At 37.0% G+C, this 22,686-nt stretch overlaps 2 protein-coding genes across 2 annotated transcripts in view; one reads left to right on the forward strand and one right to left on the reverse strand.

The window, feature by feature from the left end:
• Nucleotides 1–13,938, forward strand: part of mkxb (mohawk homeobox b) — a 15,702-nt gene extending 1,764 nt beyond the window's left edge. Inside the window, exons 3-7 of the mRNA XM_016252243.1 lie at nt 273–420; nt 6,233–6,386; nt 6,512–6,847; nt 13,441–13,474; nt 13,565–13,938. Coding sequence (XP_016107729.1) covers nt 273–420; nt 6,233–6,386; nt 6,512–6,847; nt 13,441–13,474; nt 13,565–13,757 — 865 coding nt within the window. The 3' untranslated portion in view covers nt 13,758–13,938. The remainder of the gene's footprint in view (nt 1–272; nt 421–6,232; nt 6,387–6,511; nt 6,848–13,440; nt 13,475–13,564) is intronic.
• Nucleotides 13,939–20,212: 6,274 nt separating this feature from the next.
• Nucleotides 20,213–22,686, reverse strand: part of rab18b (RAB18B, member RAS oncogene family) — an 8,104-nt gene continuing 5,630 nt past the window's right edge. The window contains exon 7 of the mRNA XM_016252244.1: nt 20,213–22,170. Coding sequence (XP_016107730.1) covers nt 21,998–22,170 — 173 coding nt within the window. The 3' untranslated portion in view covers nt 20,213–21,997. The remainder of the gene's footprint in view (nt 22,171–22,686) is intronic.

The raw sequence follows: 22,686 nt of genomic DNA on the forward strand, positions 1-22,686 counted from the left end.
AGTTGCGAGGGTCAGCGCAGCGGAGGCGCGGTGGGGGGGCGAGGGGGGGGAGGATTTGTTAATCGACATCTTGCAGTAAAGATGACTAATGACGTATATTCCATTAAATCATCTGGTGAAATATCAGGACAGATGGCTACAGATAACAATGTTGTTCTTTGAGGAAATTAACCATTGTGATTTAGTTTAGAATTAATTATATGCAACATAGACATTAACATCTGGAATAGAAAACTACAACGTTGCCTCTCTGTGTTGATTTACTTGATCAGTGGAGGGAAGGTGCGACACAAACGTCAGGCCCTGCAGGATATGGCTCGACCACTGAAGCAGTGGCTCTATAAGCACAGGGACAACCCTTACCCCACCAAGACTGAGAAGATACTGCTGGCTCTGGGCTCCCACATGACCCTGGTTCAGGTGAGGTCAAAACAAACACTGACACTGAATTAGACTGATATTTGATCAGATCAGACTGGGGTGCATGGTTTTGAGGGAGCACTGGGATGGATTTGGAGCATATATATATATTAAGACATAAAAACATGGATGTACAGAATGCAGAAGTGAGAAAAAAGCTTATTAGTCCTATCATGACGTTTAACAAACAACTTGCACAGCAATGTAAAATGGCATTTAAGCCACTGGTGGGTCACAAGTCTGTTTTGATTTCAAACAATGCTAATGCAAAAATAAATTGCAACTAGATGTATAATATAATAATAATAGTAAAAGATAGTTTTCAAAAAGATCATAAACATTTCCTATAATTTTATTTTTGACAATAAAAGCCACATGCCCAGTCAACCTCTACAAAAGTATACCTGTAATTGTGCAAATTCATCTGTCACTTGCTAATACTAATAAAATACTTAACTTGTTTGTCTCATTTATCAGGTTGGTGAATTGCTCTGCTGTTGTTATTACTGCAACATTTTCCTGTCAAGCGTATGCCATTCTAATAATTGTGTACTTTGTTAGGTCTAACCAGTTCATATATTTTAAGGACGTCTGTGCTTAATTTTTTTTTACAATTCTGGTGTGATGGGTCATCATCAAGATATTTAAAGGCAAATCTGGGTTCTGATGCAAATCCGGCTGGTTTCAACATTGCCATTAATGGAAAATATATCTTTGCAGTATCTTGCAGACATGACCATACTTGAAGGATTTGTTTGAATTTTAACTGGATTTCAAGGACTCTGACTTGGATATAAAAATACCAAATTCTTCTCAATTGTTGTTCGCTTCTGTGTTTTGGGTCTTTGTTGTGTTGCATGAACCATCCTCTTTCAAGTTTTAGATAACAGACAGATGTGCTGAAGCTCTGCTGTATAATTTCTCGGTACGACTTGGAATTCATTAGTCCTTCTGATTGTAAACTTTCCAGGCCCAGAGGCATCAAAACAGCCGCCACAATATCATATTCCCAGCATCATTTTTCACAGCTGGGATGAGTTTTTTGTGTTGGAATGTTTAAACATATAGCTGTGTAGAACTAGACAAAAAATTAAACCTTTATCTTATCAGGCACCATACTTTTTTTGGAGATGGTTTAGTGGTTTCCTCTCGTCTTTAGTGTTTTCCTAATGATAAACTACCAAGTCACTGGTAGTCTGCTGAAGCCCACTCATAGGAGTAACAATCATGCAGGGGTGTGAAGTAACGAATTACAAATACTCACGTTAAGTCGTTTTTATCAGTAATTGTACTTTTTTGAGTCGCTTAAAAATGGTGTACTTTTACTTTCACTTGAGTACATTTTAAGTGATGTATCGGTACTTTTACTCCACTATTTTCCTCCGTTTGTGGTCGTTACATGCTTATTTTAATTTTATTTTTATCCATCAACGTGATTGAATAGAGAGTAATAGGTCTCGTGACTTTCGGCAAATTAAATTGTGCATAGAAAACTTTAACCGCCAACTGTTTATCACGGCTGCTGGAAGCCATTCTTCAAGCATCAATTCAGTCGCATCTTCCTCTTAACTTGATGTTAAGCTAAATTTCGGATTTCTGCTTACTAAATGATTTGTATATATGCTTGCCTATCTACACGGCCTGAAATGTGGTGTGAGGTTGCGGGTATTGCGTACAGTGTTAACTCCCGCAAGTGCCACGTTCGGTAAATTCCCCACTCACTTATGAGACGCCTCGTCTCTCTCTCGCGTGAGTTCTGCAGCAGTCACTTGGATAAGTCATTGTTGAACTTGTTGACTTTTGATGAGTTTGAGCGCGTGATGCGCGCTGTGAAAAAGTGTGTTGGAAACACAAATTGAGGACCCGTGGCAGGGGCGTAGCCATCATTTCAGAAGTGAGGGGGACAGAAATGTTATATATATAAATAACATATAAACATTACAATATAACATTGCTGTAACCTACCAGTCAACAGTTTTTGAACAGTAAGATTTTTAATGTTTTTAAGAAGTCTCTTCTGCTCACCAAGCCTGCATTTATTTGATCCAAAGTACAGCAAAAGCAGTAATGTTGTGAAATATTTTTACTATTTAAAATAACTGCTTTCTATCTGAATATATTTTAACATGATTTCTGTGATCAAAGCTGACTTTTCAGCATCATTACTCCAGTCTTCAGTGTCACATCCTTCAGAAATCAATTCTAATATGCTGATTTGCTGCTCAAGAAACCTTTTTTAATAATAATAATAATGATTATTATCAATATTTAAAACAGTTGAGTACATTTTTTCAGGATTCTTTGATGAATAGAAAGATCCAAAGATCAGTATTTATGTGAAATAAAACGCTTTTGTAACATTATACACTATACCATTCAAAAGCTTAGAGTCGGTATAATTTTTATTTCTTGAAAAAGTAATTATAGAAATCAACACTTTTATTTAGCTTTAAATTGATCAAAAGTGATAATAAAGACATTTATAATGTTACAAAAGATTTCTATTTCAGATCAATGCGGTTCTTCTGGACTTTCTATTCATCAAAGAAACCTGAAACAATTCTACTCAAACTGTTTTAAACATCATAATAATAATATATGTTTTTTGAGCAGCAAATCAGAATGATTTCTGAAGGATCGTGTGACTGGAGTAATTATGCTAAATATTCAGCTTTAAAATCTCAAAAAATTACCTTTTAAAATATATTCAAATAGAAAACAGTTATTTTAAATAGCCTAGTAAAAAATATTTCAAATGTTTACTGTTTTGCTGTAGTACTTTGGATCAAATAAATGCAGGCTTAGTGAACAGAAGAGACTTCTTTAAAAAACATGAACAATCTTACTGTTCAAAAACTTTTGACTCGTAGTGTATAGTCAACTTTAATTTTTCTCTCATTTCTAGCTTTTAATTGGCTTAGAAATCAGATAACTGCTGGACGTAGACTTTCTCCGGCTACAAGTATGAATGAAACATACACTGCATGAGTGTTTAGCGCTCCGTGATGTTCATCTCGCCTTATTCTGGGTCCAAATAAAACATCAGGTCATGCACAGACTATCCTGTCTCTTTGAATTTAAATCTATATTTATTCACACAGGCTCTTGAAAACCTCTATGCGAACACACTTGCCCGAAAAAGTGCGGGGGACGAATTTACGTGATATTAAAAGTGGGGGGGACACGTCCCCCGCGTAATCTACGTCCCTGACCCGTGGCATTAATATACTGCATCTGTGCCAGGTGTGATGTAATAAAACTCCAGCTCGTTAATAAACTTTTTTTTTTTAATCCATTTTATACAATCCGCCTTCATTTAGCAAGTGCACTCGTGCATAAACTATTTTCAAGTTCAACACTTTTTGTTCCGTTCAGTTGTGGATGCTGCTGATTCACCGAGACCGCCGCGGCTCAGCAAAGAGACATGCGTGTGTGTGTGTGTGTGTGAAGTGAAGTGAAGTGACGTGACATATGGCCAAGTATGGTGACCCATACTCGGAATTAGTGCTCTGCATTTACCCATCCAAAGTGCACACACACAGCAGTGAACACACACAAACCGTGAACACACACCCGGAGCAGTGGGCAGCCATTTATGCTCCGGCGCCCGGGGAGCAGTTGGGGGTTCGTTGCCTTGCTCAAGGGCACCTCAGTCGTGGTATTGAAGGTGGGAGAGAACGCTGTACATTCACTCCCCCCACCTACAATCCCTGCCGGTATGAGACTCGAACCCACAACCTTTGTGTTTCCCCAGAACTACTTAGCGATTTAAAATGCATTTTTCCTTACAAATTGTATGATCAGCATAACAATTCGAGTAAATGTGTAAAAGGTATGGCATGATGCCATCCTTCTAGAACAATGTGCATTTATGTTAAAATTGTAACATATTATCAAGTTTAGTTATTCTTATTTCTTTATTGCAAAACGCTAAAACTGGCACCGTTTTGGAGAGAAATGGGCTCTCATTTGAACCCATATCATGGTGTGTGATGCTGAACTATGAGTTTCTAATGGTGTTTGTATTTGCACTGTTCTAAATATTAATATTTTATGTGCAACAACAGCATGCTGTCTCAATGGCCTTGCACATGATTTTAAATCAATTTTTTCAAACTTTATGATTTAAATGTAGATGATTGTATTGAGAATAACCTTCATCTTTTCTTCAACTGAATACTGTTTCCGTGCTGTTTTGATGTATTTTAAAGAGCTGGCAGTCAAAATTAAAACTGCTAGATGATAGATACACTTCATTATTTATGATTAACAAGATAATGTGAATTACGGAATGTGCAACGTTTTTAAAATATATAAATTGCGGTGTACAGCGTTTATTATGAGGGGGTAGAATCCACAGCTCAGTACTCACTACTCAATACTCATGAGTACTTTTAAATAGGCTACTCTTTTACTCTTCCTCAAGTAGTTTTTTGGACAAGTACTTTTACTCTACTCACACTACATTTTTTGGAAGGTAATGGTACTTTTACTTGAGTATATTTTTTCAGTACTCTTTCCACCACTGCAATCATGTTGAATTTCTTCCATTTGTAAACTATCGTCCTGATTATAGATGGACAGAGGGCAAAGTCTGGAAATTCTTATGCAACCATTCCAGTCTCATGAACTTCAACAGGTCTCTTTCTGAGGTCTACTGAAATCTCTTTTGATCGAGTTATATTACACATAAACAGAATCTTCTCATGAAGAGTGGGGCACTAATGTGTTTTTGATACTGCAGAGCAGGTCAGTCTAAATGCATTGAAATATCTGACTATAGTATCCTTCAGGGTCACATACTTTTTCCATTGATGATTTTAAATGTTTAAATTTTTGGTCCAATAAATTTATGGCGCTGCAAACTAGTGCATGTGTTATTTGTTAAATAAGTCTGTATTTAATATCATGACATAGATGGAAAATCTGATATCATTTAGAATCCACTTAAGCAGAAATCCAGATCACTTTGACATGATCCTTGCTTTTTTTTTATTTTTAGGAATTGCACGTGAAGCAGGTCAGGGAAGGCAGGTTTATGTGACAAAACATTACAATAACCAAATGATATCAAAACATAAAAAAAATAAACCTACCCCCAAATCAGCCTTTTGTCAACGTCAAGACAGATACACAGATTTCAAGATTGAAACTTTTATATTTCCTTTCATTTATTTAACTATTATTTAATTGCAAGTTTACTTTTTACCATGTGAAAAAAAAGATAAATCCTGACAAAAGAGTCAATGTCACCATTGCCAAACACATTCTATTTAACTAGATGCATTACATTTCTGCAATGGAAGCAGGCCAGGTGGGTTGCTTGAATAATATAAAAGTGCAAAAAAGAAAATGCACCTTTCTGATTTATGTACATGTCATTTCTGCTGCAGACACATCTGTAAATGCATCTGTTAGTTTACTGTATGAATGCATCATTGATGTAATGGGTAACAAGTTTGTGACCCCTTCTATGTAGTGTCAGGAGTCATATTGGTAGGGTAGAAATATTCCATCGTAAAACACAGACAGATTATGTAAACTAATATAAATTGTATGCATTTATATGATATGATAAATATTCTATAAATAAAAAATTAAAATATAACTATGTCAAATCTTCAAACTGCAGATAAAAACCAACCACAACAGCCTGACTCTGAGGAGTGATATAGGGATGAAAAACAGCTAGCTTGACTGGAAAAAAAAAAAAAAACATGTACTGCATCATTTTTTTAACTGTTCATTAAATGCAAGCAAGATAAGCCAAAAGGTGTTCCTGATTTAACAATCATGTGTTTGTATTTTTCAGGTCTCCAACTGGTTTGCGAATGCGAGGCGTAGGCTCAAGAACACAGTTCGACAGCCTGACTTGAGCTGGGCCCTACGCATAAAGCTGTACAACAAATATGTACAAGGCAATGCTGAGAGACTCAGCATTAGCAGTGATGACACAACATCAGATGGTACGGATTTAGGGTATTTACCTATTCTATAGACATTCTCATGTATTCTGGCCTTCAAAGACAAAATGCATTCATTGTGCCAACATTAAAACCGTGAAAATTTTATATCTTTTTTTGTTCCACAGATGGGGAGAATCCTTTACAGATTCAGGCCAGCGAATCAGACTATAACAGACCCACGCACAAGAGCGTTATTCAGGACAGCCGAGGCAAAGGGGTGGGGCGAAGCGCAGACCCACGCGCAGACCCCTCGGTTTGTGATGATTATGTGTCTCCACCAAAATACAAGAACAGCTTGCTAAACCGCTATCTAAATGATTCCCTTCGGCATGTAATGGCCTCCGAAAAAGTTATGGACTCTCGGAAGAGGAACCACTCTGGATCGTTTAGCTCCAACGAGTATGAGGATGATTTTCTCTCACCATCATCAGAAGCTGAGGCAAACTTCACCTACCGTACAGGTAAGAGCTGTCACAAACTTTCAAGATTCAAAAATGTAATTAATTAAAGAGGACATTGAGGATATTCTACAAACATTTTGATGCTTGTCGCTGTGCATTTCATCAGAGGTCTTCAAAACAGCGTTGTTGTCCTTTTTAGAAAATATTAGATTAATGAAACCCAATGAATTGTCATTTTTGAATTCATCTTTGCAAACCTGTATGACTTTCAAAAGACGATTTTAGGCAGCGTATTCACACTGCTCTTTTTATGCACCATAAAATTATGCGATACATCTCATGCTGTATACTTAGGGCTGTTTCCTAGACAAAGCTATTTTATGACTTCAGAGGTCTTTGAATAGACTACAGATATATGACAAGTTTCACGGTACTTACATGGTGTTTTTTCAAGCATAACAATCCCTGATCAACATTCAACTAAACTTATTTTTTGTGTTCTGCGAACACAACAAAATCACAGGTTTTGAACAGCGTAGCTTGCTCTGACTAGCTTGTCAAACTAGTGGACAAAAAAAAGGAGACAAACACAATGAAAGATTTTGTGAATCCAATTAAAATTAATAATTAAACTGAATGTAAAACTGTGGTTTTGTATGGTTTGATTAGTGAGTGGAACGTTCCTGGACTCGTAGCTTATAGGAACACCTGCTGATGCCTCATGAGAGAAAATGCTTTAGTGTTGCCAAAGGAGTTGAATCTAATTCATCATTAACATAATTCCACCTCAACATTTCAAAATGTTCTACTTCTCTGTTTATTTTGCTCCTGTGCCCTTTTGGAATGGTCTCATTTTGGAAAAAATTAAGGAATGCTCTGCTTTTCTTTTTGTTGTATGAGTCCATTAAAACATGCAGGTGTTTGTGATGAAAGTAAGCAATCTAACAATGCAGTGTATAACAATTTTATCCACAGTTATGTGCTACTACAGAGATACTACTGCTACTTTTACAACATTTGAGACATTAAATTTACGTTTTATGTGGCCTGTAATTTACTCAGTTTAGCCTGTTCAGAAGAACTAGCTCTCTTTGCCTCATTGTCCATTTGTGATTTTTGCAAAAACATGACAAGGACATTAATGTTGACAGTAAAATACAGCAACACGTCATTTAAAGACATTAAAGAATGTTTCATGAAACTTGAAAAGAGATATTCAGGGGAATGACCAAGCTTTGTTTTTCCATAAATTGACCAGCTGCCACCATTGATTTAAATAAATAAATAATAAGTAAATAATATATACACTCTAAAAAATACTGGGTTAAATATAACCCAGCACTGGGTTAAAAAGGGACTAACCCAGCTATTGGGCTGTTTTGAACCAGCTGTTGGGTTGTTTTGACCCAGCTGTTGGGTTGTTTTGACCCAGCTGTTGGGTTGTTTTGAACCAGCTGTTGGGTTGTTTTGACCCAGCGGTTGTGTTGTTTTGAACCCAACCGCTGGGTCAAAACAACCCAATAGCTGGGTTTTTTTCCTTTTTAACCCAGCATTTTTTAGAGTGTAAAAAATATATAAAATAAATCAATAAAATATGAATAATGATTATAATAATAATACATTAATTAAAAAATAAGAATAAAGAACCATAATAGAATTCATACAACCTTTCCACCTATTGCAAGTCTTTCTACCATATGATAACTTTGCGTGAGGAACAGACTGAAATTGATGATTGATTATTTATAAAAATGAAATTTATAATTCATTATTATTCACTAAAAAATGTTCAGCCTTTTTCTCATGCTGTGTGACAATTCTGTCTGACATTTCCTTTAGTATTTCTTTTTTTTTAAATACAGTTTAGTAATTCAGTAGTTATCAATAATGAGTCTTGGTAGTTATTTATTTTAGCTAAGCTTGCCATAGTAAATGTATAAAGTAACAACAAAACTGTTCACTCAAACCCATTGTAAAAAGAGAGACTGTCAGGATATGAAGAAAACAGCTGGCAGCTGTTACATTTTTGTTGCTTGTAGACTTGTTCCATTGTGATGTCATCATTGCCAACAAAAAGACGATTAGCTGTAAATATTATCTTAATTGATTTTGTGTGTTGTGGTTACAATGAATCAGCCAATGCTGAAATGTCATTGTTTCACTGAAGTGTGCCTGTGACCTCGAGACACACCTTAGATGAAAAACAACTTGTTTTCCCCAAAAATATCATAAAACAAAAAGGTCAATATTTTCACATAATAATTCCATTCTGTAGTTCAGAATGGATCATATGCTCAGCTACTGATAGCTGTGAGAATGGTGCTCAAAAGCTTGGGATAGAAATTTAAAGGAGACGAGGGAACATTTACATTAAGTCTTTTGGCCACTATGAGTCTCACAGAGGCATCCCCACAAGGCAGTGAATTCAGTTTTGACAAAAATCAGTCAAATATGTTGAAGCATGGAAATTAGCAATATCAGGCTTGTTTTTGTCTTTTTAGCTGGGCTTGCAGTGAGAGATTTTAGCTGGAGATGCAGTTTGTTTCAAATGTTAAAGTCAAATTGAAACAATCTTTGAGTGTCCTTACTTTCTTAATGCATGTTCCTGGTCTTATTATGAATGGTTTGTGGTGTATTTGCTCTGTAATCTTTAATTAAAATGTAATGAAACACGAAATATGCAAAGGACAATGGTTTTCCATTTTCAGCACATTGTTGTCTTGTAAGCGTAAGAGCAAAACAGTGACTCAGGCAGGCATTCATTCAGGCTTTTGCATTTAATCCAATCGACTTGTTTTCTCTCTCTCATTGAATATCCTGCTTTACTTGAAAATATATCACATTACAGAAGTAAAATGAGCTGTGAAACAGCTCTTTATGGTGACTTTAAATGTTAGTTTGTTGAATTTTCCAGAATAAAACCACCATGTGGCACACAGTTGCAGATTACCTTGCCACATAACCTAAATATTTAGCAATTTGAGATGATTGTATGAATTAAAATTAAATTAAAACACATTTGTTAAGAAACACAGCCCAGTTTTATCTCTCGTTTTTCTAGATTTGATTTATATGATCTCAATTTATAGTTAATTCGATTTTGCTTAATACAGCCCTCCTGTCTGTAGCCAGAGGAATTGCTGTATTTTCTTTTTGGTATTTTCTGGTGCGTTTTACAGGTTAAGTCAATCTAAAGCATCTGTGGACAATAGAAGTGAAGTTAGAAAGATGAGAGACATTCAGTAGCACAAAGAAACCAGAGCCAAATGATTTATTAATGGTTTATAGTAGTTCTTGGCACAAATACTGTTTAAGAAATCCGAGTTGGAGATGTTTTAGGCAAAGAATATTGAAAATAGCATTTTGTGTGCTCATGCCTGTCGTCCAATTTTCCCCCTCATAGCTCCCATAAGAGAGATTTTTCTTTACTGATCTCAATGCTTTCAGCAGAAAAGAGAGGCAGCTTTACTATTATAAACCGATTTATGTAGATACCGAACAAAGGACGTTATTTAAATCCAGTCCAATAGACGACTTTGAAAATAAATGTATAATGTCAACGAATGTTTAATGGGTGCACCTCAATTTGTTTGAGCTGTCCTCCCTCATCTAACCAAACATGATGTTTCCTGTCATTCATTTCACACTGCCTGTGTGAAAGTGTTCATCTTCCAAATGGTTGTGAAGACAGCGCATTAAAGGGTCATGAAACCCCAAAACACATTTTTTGAGATGGGAACAGATATGTACTGGCTGCAAAGCACTCATAAATGTTATCAGTAAGTGGAAATTGGTTATTTTTTCCGAGCATTTTCGTCTTTCGGGTTTGAAAAGCTAAGTCGAAGCTACTTCACAAAATCTGACATAGATTTGCGCCTCGGAGTGTGTAGATAGTGAAACTCCCTTTTTTATGCAAAACCCTTCCCTCTTTCCGGACTCTACCCTCCCAGCTTTTCACAGTTGACCACGCCCCTTTTTGGAATCCTTTTCAAATCGGAGGTGTGAAAAAACACTGCTGCAGCAGGGGGTTTCATGACACTTTAAAGGTCCCCTGAAATGCTTAGAAACCCAGCGGCAACCTCCCCCTCTCTCTCGTGATGCCAACAAGGAAGTGACTTAAACTGTAATTCATCAACTGGCCGCTAGAGGCTGGCTGCAAAAGGGAGTCAATCCCATAGACTCCCCATGTTAAAATGCCCAACTTTACAGCAGAAAAAAACACGTTTACAGCCTGGTTCAAAAAATTATTTTGGTTTATATAGCCAATTTTGCCCTTCATGACAACTGTGAGGGGGGTGAATTTTTTTATGAGTCATCCGTTTAAATTATATTAAGCCTTAAAGTTCTGCATAATTAAGGGCGTGGCCACTTGAGTGACAGGTGGATTGCCGCTGCTGTCACCACCGTCGAGCTAGGTGGGCGTGGATTCAGCAACCAGCTCCCGCCTTTTTGCCCATTTTCGATTATTAGTGACGCGCTGCCAAGATGGCGACGGCCGGCTCTGCCCACTTTGAGCTTCAAAAACCTCTTCAGGAACCTACAGGTGACGTCACGGACACTACGGCCAGGTTTTTATACAGTCTATGTTAGAAACACGCAGTGTTACTCTATGTGTTGACGTCATATTAACTGAAACAGGAAGACAGGGCGGGACATATCAAGCAGCCCCGCCCCTTTTTAAAATAGCCAATAGCGTTCGTTTATATCACAGCTTGGGCTAGAGCCGTTCAGAGCCGTTGAGCTCCGTAAAGCCACATTTGACAGGGTATGCCAGCCACAATCTCATCCATATTGCTATAAAATATAGCATTCTGTGTAGAATTCAAATAGCTCCGATACATTTTGTGGTCTGCGCCGACTCGCGCATGTGATCCGCTCCGTGCTATCGTGTCTCTGGACCAGAGCAGTGCGAAACCAGACTTCTTTTTTTCCTCAAAGGAAAGCATATTTACACTGTTTGAATCGTTCCCTGTCCCCTATATAGTGCACTACGTGCCATTCACTGTACAGAAAATACTAATTCTGTGGACAAGTGACCGATTTCAGCCACGGCTTCAGCGTCTATTTTATAGTGTAAGGGGCGGGCGCTTCGGATTCTAGAGAGCATTTGATTGGACAGAAAGTTTGATGAGAAGCTGAAGTACGATGTGACGTCAAAAAAATCGCTGAGCTGTTTTGGTGGAAGTGACGAACTGCAAGCTTTGAATGCTTATATCTTCTAAATGCAAATTTTGTCACTGTTTTGGAGCACACTGCCTTATAGATAACCTTAAGACTAACATATTGATACTAACACCCAAAAAACTTTCATTTTGATTTCATGGGGACTTTAACTTATACGGTATAGTTTAACTGCAAAGAAAACCTCACAAATGTTGAATGCTAGTTATTGCTTAGTCAATGTTCTGTCTTCATTTATTATGAATTGTATTTTTTTTTTCATGTTTCACAAAAGGAGAAATTTTGAAGAATGTACCCATCATTCTGTTTCAGTTGCAAGGAAAGGGAATTGAGCTTTCAAGTTTCAGAACGTTTGTGTGATAAAAGTATGCCATACCAATCATGCCCTATATTCCAAGTCTTTTGAAGCTTTATCTGAGGAACAAATCAAACTTTATTTCGACATCCTTAGTGCTTTGAGAGCCCATGAGAGATAAAGCACTTTCTGAATAATGAGTCATAAACAGATTATTCTTTTGAGTTCGATCTTTCTAATTAACCAGTTAATCTGGCTCACAGTACTGATTCATTCACAAATCAGACATCATGTGCCTTCTTTCAGAAGACATAGAATAAGAACTAATTCTCACTGTTAACTTGTTTATTAGCATGCATATTACTAGCATATTGGCTGTTTATTAGTACATATTAATCACATATTAGTGCCTTATTCTGCATGACCATATTTTAAATCCCATAATCAATACCTAAACTTAACAACTACCTTACTAACTATTAATAAGCAGCAAATAAGTATAGTTAGTTATTTGTGAGAATGGGTTCCCACACACAAAAAAAGTGTGACTGCACAAGTTGTATGAACTTCTTTTATGCTGCTTTTACATTATTTTTGGAGCTTAACAGTTTAAATCTACTGTGATTGCTTGGACAAAATGTCTCCTTTTCCATTCCACAGAAGAAAGAAAGTCACATGGGATTGGAACGACATGAGTTAGTAAATAATGATAAGTTTTCATGTTGGGTAGACTGTTCCTTTAACGCAACGTCACGACCATTTAAGTAGTCAAAGGAAAAGGTGTAATAATTTAAAAAAATGCAAATCAGTTGCAGAGTGGTGCAACAACGTGTCTGTTTCTGACACAGAGCAGATATGCTTTTTCCATCTCGAGAGCGCAGGGGAAGCATAATTGCATTTGTTTTGGCTGGAGCACATGAACGTGGCTGTTTAGGCACAGCCTGCAGAGCTCTACTTAAATCTCCCTGAGCTCGACAAACACCCACTTACTCACCCATGTACACACATGCACATGTGAAAACATGTTTACTCAGTATGATGAGAGAGTAGCTCAGGGATATTTCATTAGCAGCATAAATGGTGTGCCAGCTTTTGGCCAAGTAGCTTTTGTGGCTATATTCTAAAATACAGCTTGAATATCCCGTTTATAACTCATTTCACCAAACTGTATTTTCAGTGACGTTGGACTGTGGCACTCGCCAAAGCGAGAGGTAAGAATGCTGTTGCCTAATGAATCATAAGGTTTTTAAGTACTGCTAAAAAACTCCTCATTAACCATTTCCTCTCCATTTTGGCAACAGCATTGCTCGCAAAGGTGGCGGAGGAGGAAATAACGAGACCTACTGGAAAGAGCTCCATGCTGCCATGGCCCTGACCAACCTGGCCCAAGGGAAGGAGAGCTCAACGCCGGGCACCACCAGCTGTATCATCCAGAAGTCTTCCCATATAGCAGAGATTAAGACTGTCAAAGTGCCCATACAACCCCGACATTAGTGGCTAACAGACTGGACAGCGTCTGTTACTAGGTCATAATTGCTAAAAGACTACCTGAACACTTGAGTATGTACTACATGCAATAATTTTGTTGAAAATGATCCACAACAGCCTTTTCTAGCAGGAAAAATACATGTTGACTGACCAACGTGCCTATTCTTTTTTTTTTTACCACTGTCTGATGAAAAATGAGATAGTAAAGAAAGTTTGATGTGTGGACTATCACTACAACTAAACACAGAAGCACAAAAATTCTCGTTCTGATTTAGGCTGTCATCATTTCTGAAATACATTTTTTGTCGGTGGCTAAAATGTAATATATTCATATATATATTCAATTTTTCTAAGTTATGTTAATTTTATTTTTAATTGACACAGGATTATTGTCATCCTATGGCAATGGCATATAAATGTGGATTATTGTGTTTAAGTATGGCATCTAGAGGAAGTTTCTTTTTCTTTCTTTTTTTAAATATTCTATCTATGAGTGAAGGAAACTTTTTTGGAACAAACCTTTTGGTTTGTTATTGGATAGCTTTGAAGTTCATTTGGGCCATTGCCTGTGAAGATTATCATGCAAAATTCAGTCAGATGACAGCTAATAAAGTTTTTTAAATAGAATACAGTTGTGCTTTGATGAAATTTGCTCCTCTCATTCCCTCAAAGTAAAAAATAGAAAGACGTAATTGTGAGATAAAATGTAAATAAGAAATACAGTCACATTATGGGATATGTAAGCACACTGTGTCATATAAAGTTACAATTATCAGAAGTAAACTTATGATTGCATGATATGAAGTCGCAACTACAAGTAATAAAGTTGCACTTGTAAGATAAACTGTAAAGTCACAATTGTATATAAAGGCACAGTTACAAGAAACAAAGATGTAGTTTTAAGATATAATGTGAGAAACAAAATCACAACTGCAAGATATAAAATCCCTCTTGAGAGATATGAAGTGCTATATTAGAATTATTTCTATACTGTTACTGTTTCTATTAATATTTTGAGTGTGCTGTCAAACGATTAATCGCGATTAATCGCATCCAAAATAAAAGCTTTTGTTTACATAATATATGAGTGTGTACTGTGCATATTTATTATGTATATATAAATACACACCCATGCATGTATATATTTCAGAAAAATATGTTATGTTTATATATTAAATATATTTATATATAATATAAATTCTATGAATATAAATATATATATGTAAATATTTTCAAAATATATACTGTATGTGTGTGTACTTACATATAGATAATAAATATGCACAGTACACACAAACATATATATTATGTAAACAAAAACTTTTATTTTGGATGCGATTAATCGCGATTAATCGTTTGACAGCACTAATTTTGAGTTAACTTATTTTTGGTCCTTCAGATTTCATTTTAATTGTAATTTCATATATATTTTTTATATTTCTGTTTAGCTTTAATTCATTTTTTATTTCAGATTAAGTTTTAGTCATTTTAGTACTTCAACCTAAAGTCATTTTATTCAGTTAGTTGCCAAGGCAATATTTATATTTTCTTTAATTTTATCTTTATTTCAATTAACAAAAACATATTATTTTTAATACTAAACTTTATTATTTTTAGTTTTAGTTAAAAATAACGACACTGAGATGATGTCGTTAATAGAAAGATGTGACAATTACCATTTATTTATTTATTTGCCCCCTCCCCCCTACCTAAAGCAGAAACAGCCATCCATATTTTTTTTCTAAGTGGTGAATATAAAGAGTTGAAGCCACATTTTGGTAAAGGCAACTAAAACTTCAATCTGATAAAGAAATAGCACTACCCATGTCAAAACAATTACGCTTGACATCTGCACAGAGCTCAGCTGCTTGTACTAGGCCATATTGGATAAGCATTTGCATTTCAGTTATGTACCTGATAGGTCTTCAAGATAAGCTGTTTGAACAGTCCGATATGTCTTGCTGGACATTTTAAAACAGTTCAGCCCACAGTAAGAATTTGGAATTGAACATACGGGACGGTCTACCCTACAGTATATCTTCTAACAGTCCTGACCACATGCTCTATGTTTTGCTCTCAAGTCTTCTTTCTCCCCACCCATGCTTCAAGGAAGACTAAAACATAATATTCACCATTCTTCTGGCCTTGCCCTCATCTAGAATGATTCAGTGGTCAACAGCACCCGCTGTATCAACACAAAGAGCCCAATACAAATAGTAAAACACCTCGAAATGAAATCTAGAACTAGCAGGAAAAGTGTAACATTGGTGGAAATCTGTTGATTTTGATGTAGTTTCAGTTCCAGGCATCATGAGGTCCACAGTGATATTTATAAATACACATATATTTATATAAAAAAAAGTTTATGCCACATTAAAGAGTGGAATCTGATTGCTTGCAGAGCTCCTTTGCCAGTGTATTGTACAGTTGCCTGGAAAGTGAACTTTGGACAGATCTTATCACACATAAAATCACAATTAGAAATGACTTACTGTATTTATACAAAATGATTTAAGGCCATTTCTTAGTAAAACTGAGGTTTGTCAATATTTGAAAAGCTTACAGATTGTGGTGTAATTTGGCTGTATTGAAGGCATTATCAGAAATGTAATTTTGACAGTAATTTAGAAGATCTGTCCAAAGTTTACTTTCCAGGAAACTGTACAATGCACTGACAAAGGAGCTCTGCAAGCAATCAGACTCCACTCTTTAATGTGACATGAGAGCTTATTTATAACTAATTATGTCCGATTTACTTGAGATTTTATTTCAAACCCTCCAGTGAGTTGTTCTGTGTAAAATATGTCTAGTAAATAAGAAACAGCTTACAAAGAAAAAAGTTGTTATCTTCTACAAAGTTATTTCCACAAATTTGACTGGCTGAGCAGCATTCCTCACCTCAAGCAACCTGTCACTCACATGAGACTGCAACAAAAGAAAACAACGACCCAGTGGTCCAATCAATTCCTGATGGATAAAATCAAATCCCACCCAATGTTTTCTCATTCGAGAAGCTGTTTCATTCGAACATACGTCACAATAGGGAATAAAAGACAAGCACAACATCCGTTTCATGCCGATTTAAAACATAACGGCACTATAAGATCTCACTGTTTTTGTCACTGTGCTTGTCTTTGTTTGTGGTGACTCTTTCTACAGTTTAAATGCAACCAAAAAATCCAAATGGTCAGACTGATGGCTTAATCGGACTGAAAAGTCTTTGTGTAAACACTTCAGTCAAGTCAAGTCACCTTCATTTATATAGCGCTTTATAGAACAGGTTTTCAGTTTCAAAGCTGCTTTACAGTAATAAATAGGAAAATAACCAATCAAAGACGCAAACTTTATCAAATATGAGACTAATTAATATTCTGCTGTAAAGCAGCTCTAACAAGACAATTCATAGTTTTCATGTTATTCCAGTTATTTTACAAGGCTTGCATTAAGTAGTAATGTAGTAAGTGTCACGAATCCGGTCTATAAACTTCCGTTCTCTCACCACCAGAGGTCACCTGCTCTCCACACGGACTCACACACTACACAGACTGTTACACATCACCCTGGACTACATTTCCCATGCTCCATTGCACTAATCACAAGCTCACCTGACTCACACCACCATTCAATGCTGAGTACTGTTTAGCGTTTATCACTTTTGGCGCTGGTCCTGCACGGTATGGGTCACTTTTTGGGGGTTTTCCACTGGGTACAGTACCTGGTACTTTTTTTAGTACCACCTCGGTTGGGGTTCCAAGTGAACCGTACCGTTATCAAAACGTGACGTGTAAACTCTGCTGATCACAGATTGGCCGGAGAGAATCGTCACTACCTGCATCACTGAACTTGCGACACAAAAAGGACCGCTAGATTTAAATCAGGACAGCCAGCGAAGGATCGAACACAACTGTTTGGAACGAGCGCACCTTTTTTTTTTAACAACCAAAAAGTTTTGTTGTCTGTTGCGGAAGAACAGACGTTCCTCTTGTTGATAGCAGAGGAGCGGATCCAGCGAGAGCTTGATGGGGCGACGCGGAATGAAAAATTATTTTTTTAGGAGTTAGTAGTAGTAGAGGCAGCGCAACTATAACGATATGTGAATAATCCCGCCCACTCTAAAGCGGTACTGAACTGCAGTGGAAATGCAAACCGAGCCGAACCGTGCCGTGCCGAGTCGTACCACGCAGTGGAAAAGTGTCATTTTTATAGCTACTTTACGGAGCCTGCCCTAATTTTCATAGTCTAGTCATAGTCTTTCCTGTTTTCCTGATTCTTGCCACGTATCTTGGATTAACCCTTTGCTTGCTGTTTTGGACTGTTTGCTCCTCGCCTGGCCTTATGCTCACGTTTACGGACTACCCCTTTTGTCAAGCCCTCTGGATTACGTTTGCTGTCGTCTGACTCAAGACCGTTTAGGATTGCTCTTTTGTCTTGCCTGTGCCATGCCTGTTTGCTGTTGTTCGACCCTGCCTGTGTTTTTAACTGTTTATTAATAAAAGCTTGCACATCCGCACGCCTCTCGTCTCCGTAACAGTAAGACACCGATATTAAAAGGACACATTCAGTATACACCTTATTGATGATGCATACTTTGTACAGGCAAGCAGATTAATCCAGAATATAAACGCAATACACACGTTTCAGACAATACACACGTTTTCCCATAGAAAACCATTCTAAAGAAAACACTTAACCATTTAGCGCATTGCGTTCTTATTCCGGGCTCTGCTTGCCTATACTGTTTTAAATATATTAAGGCATTTTAACGTTTTAATTTCCCGTTGTTTTTAGTTATTTAAATATTGTGGAGGATGTCTAGTATGGATTGCAAATGGTCAACTTGCATTTTGTTCAAATATCTTTGTCTTTTAAGAGGTGATCTAAATATTTGTGGATTGGAAACAGACAGAAAATTGGCAGGCTTGTGCTGCAGTTCTATGGATGTTTTGCCCTCCCAAGTCTTCAAGCCATTCGTGTGACAGAAAACTATGAATAGTATCATTAAATAGTGTCTCAAGTCAGTTCAGTATTTGTTCAGCTCAACTCAATAACTCTGTGAAGCTCATTAATTATTAAATGAGCTCAATTTCACTATAAATAGCTTTACAGAAGACAGCAGTGTCATCATCCAGCTCAAGTCTGTTCAGGTTTTGTTCTCATCCAACAGCAACAGTGTCGAGCTCTTGGCTCAAATTCTGGCATGACAACTCTCGGAGGGATTGGCATGGTAATGTACATGACAATGTTAATGTATTTGGTCTTGGCGGAATAGATCTGCTACGCTGCTGCTGCTGCGGCGGCAGAGCAAGTACCGAGACTTGCCAATGCATCCACAACATGCTGCTGTGAGCATGTAAGAAATATTGCTGCTGCAAATATAACATACATGAAATAACCCCCATATAGCATACATGAATTGCCTTGTAGCAGATCTATACAGGTGGAGCTGGGGAAGGTGGAGGGTCTCAGAAGCAAGCTGCAACTGCTACGGTAAGCCCTAGTCATATATTTGAATGCTGAACAGCAAGCTCATTTGCTACCGATACAGGAGAGAACCAATCAGCTGTGCCATGTGATAATGATATCATTAGGTCAGATTGAGTTAGACCTATCGTACTGCGCCATCAGAGTTTCATGCCAGAACTGTGTATTTATACAGACCTGAATTAAATTTTGATTGGAGGGTGTAGTGTAGACCTGAAAAAATCCAATAGGTAACTATTTATTTTAAGGTGTCCTTGTTAAACGTTATAGCCTACCTACTACTTACTATTATAATAACATTTGCATGCAAGTAAGCCAAACCCTGATCCTAACCCTAACCATATAGTAAGTACATGTAGACCTATCGTACTGCGCCATCAGAGTTTCATGCCAGAACTGTGTATTTATACAGACCTGAATTAAATTTTGATTGGAGGGTGTAGTGTAGACCTGAAAAAATCCAATAGGTAACTATTTATTTTAAGGTGTCCTTGTTAAACGTTATAGCCTACCTACTACTTACTATTATAATAACATTTGCATGCAAGTAAGCCAAACCCTGATCCTAACCCTAACCATATAGTAAGTACATGTAGTTAATTACTCAGTACTTAAATTTATAATTACACTGTAACAAGGACGCCTTACAATAAACGTAACCATCCAATCAATAGGGGAAAAAAGCATATAAACGCTTGAATAAATTTTTTTTACATACATGAACATATTGTAGCCTGCATGTTTATTTATATCTTGCGTCTTAAAAAGGATTCAGTGGAGAAGGCTGAATATTTGGCTAAAAAGCTCCAAATATACTTGAACAGTACTTGAACTTTTTGTATCTAAAATTCTTTATTGAACTGTTGCATAAAAGCAATAGCTATCACACACAATTGAGCAGCACAGCATGCTTTTGTGTTTAGGAATTTTTTTTTATACCTGACAATCAGACGTCTGTGTAATCAGAGCTAATCTTTCAATGAAATGAGAGAATTATGTCTGTTAGGCCTACGGTTTCATTACATGACCCGAGGTGCCACTTCAGTTTGAAAATGCATGACATTTGTTGTGATTAGCATGTTCATTGTATATTCCAGAGTCTGTGTATGTAGAGCACATTATAGAAATGTTTCACAATATATGGCCTGTTCAGACAATATGGAGCTATAGGTATCAATTTCCTGCCTCTGTGATCTTCAGACCATCTACATGCCCATCTGGAGTTAATTTACTACAATTTACATACTAATACTTAATATATCATTTTAAACAGACATTCACACAGACTTTAACAAGACACTATGCTGTGGCAGTTCAGGGTATAAACACTTTTGCAAGTTAGACATTTTAATGCAAAAAGGTAAGATATAATTTCTCCTAATTTTCCAATCCATCGCGGAAAATGGCATAGACTAGAACATCGCTGTTGAAGGACAACAGCCAAAATGAAAGAAAGCATCTACAAAACTGAGAATGAAGAATTTATGGAAACAGAACTGCTGTATGTGAATTTAATACCCATAAATGGTAAGAAATCCTAATTAGGGTGTTGGTTAGTGTATGGTTTTGCGGCTACAGGAAGTCATAAGCCATTCTTCCTGACTGAATAAGTCTCTCAGCAGCAGAACAAACACACAGGAATAAGTCAAACATATTAATACTCATACCTTATGACCAAGATGTGTATATAATTAAATTAAATGACCACTTTACCCATGTACCATTGGCCATTTTGACTGGCTACAATAACACACACACTCTCTCTCTCTCTCCAGATTCACAGTGAAAGCCTGTAGTGAAGATCATGTTTCACATGCAGATCTAATACATATTAAGGCATGACCAAATCTTCCATTTCAAGTCACTGTGAGAAAAGAATCAATATCAAGTCAGAAGATGGCTTCGTGATGAATGACCTTGAATATAGAAGTTATTTTTGGTATCCATTCACATTTAAATAGAAAACAAAAATTGAGTCAAAGATTAAAACACAGTGGAGTAAAATGGATCATCTCATGTGTTATTCAGACAAAAGTCATCATAGATTACATTATTTAAACATGCTTAATGTATCTCAACGCATGAGAGCATAGATTACTGTGAATTATGATTCAGAACAGCTAATGAAGACGTATTATTTACAAAATAATTCAAACTCTTCAAGATGGTAGAATCATGCGAAGCAATATGTCTCCAAGGCCAAATATTATACAAATAACATGGGAATATGAAATTGAAATAAAAAGCTGGAGATTAAAATGAGAGCAGCAGAGAATGTGTTAAGCAGATCAAATGTAATACAGGTACAAAGGACATTTGATAACATCCATGTTGATCCTGCCGATCCTCGGCCCCTCCCCTCCTAGAATCCTATTGGCCTACACACATCAGGTCAAAGGCGGCGCTCCCATTGAGGGGGAAGCGTGTCAACTCTGCCGTTCTGCTGGGGGTGGGGGAGAGAGCATTATATCTGGCATATTTCAACATGCTCAGTGTTATCTTCAAAAGGACTTATTTTGCATAATAACGGTTTACATTGGCTACAGGTAATGTAGCACTGTGATACATTAATCGAGAATAACATGACAGAATCCTGGGACAGAATAAAACAACATTGAGTGACAGAGAGTGTGTGCAAACTGCAAAGGTCCCTTTGACCAGCTCTAAGGGAGCAGACCATTCTCCCTCAGAGGAAGCTCTCATACAGAAGGAAGAAAACGGTGCTTTCCATCTCAGTTTGTGGTTCTTGGTTCGAGGTGAGGATGTTAAACCAGGGAGCAGTAACCCCCACAGGCACCCTGACGCTGCTGTTCATGATCGGACAGCTGGACACCGTGGTTCTGGATGCTGCTCTCCCAGAGCCCCGGCGTCTGCAGGATCTTTTCAACCAGTTCTTCAAAGGCACACTGAACTCCATCCCGCGTCTTTGCGCTAGCCTCTGATAATGGAAGCACATGGGTTAAGAAAGGACAGAAGAGGGAAAAACACAGTAAGGAGAAAAAAACTCCTGCTCAGTTTAACTAGTCCAACCCTAATTAAACAAACTTGAACCAGCTAATCAAGGTCTTCAGACTAACTAGAAACTTCTAGACAAGCGTTTTAGAGCTGGTTCTAGCTAAAATCTGCAGGATGTTGGCCCTCCAGGAGCAGGATTGGACACCACTGACCAAAACTAAACACAATCTGAAGTTTGGTAGGCTGTAACAGAAAAAGCCATTATACCCAACAATCTGATTATACCAATCTAGCATGTGCTATTGTACTATCATACTGTGCTGCACATATACTACCTACTGATATATAAAAAAGTAGTTTATGAAATAAAATGCATTCTGTGTCTGTGTGTCTTTGTTGTCAACTCAGCACACTGCAAGTTTTTGTAAAGAATTTGTGATCTTTTGACACTCGAGATCAAACAGGTGTTGGGGGGGGGGGGGAACTATAAAAATATAAA

The sequence above is a fragment of the Sinocyclocheilus grahami genome, unplaced genomic scaffold (genome assembly GCF_001515645.1).
Source record: "Sinocyclocheilus grahami isolate Dianchi unplaced genomic scaffold, SAMN03320097.WGS_v1.1 scaffold1095.1, whole genome shotgun sequence".
NCBI lineage: Eukaryota > Metazoa > Chordata > Actinopteri > Cypriniformes > Cyprinidae > Sinocyclocheilus > Sinocyclocheilus grahami.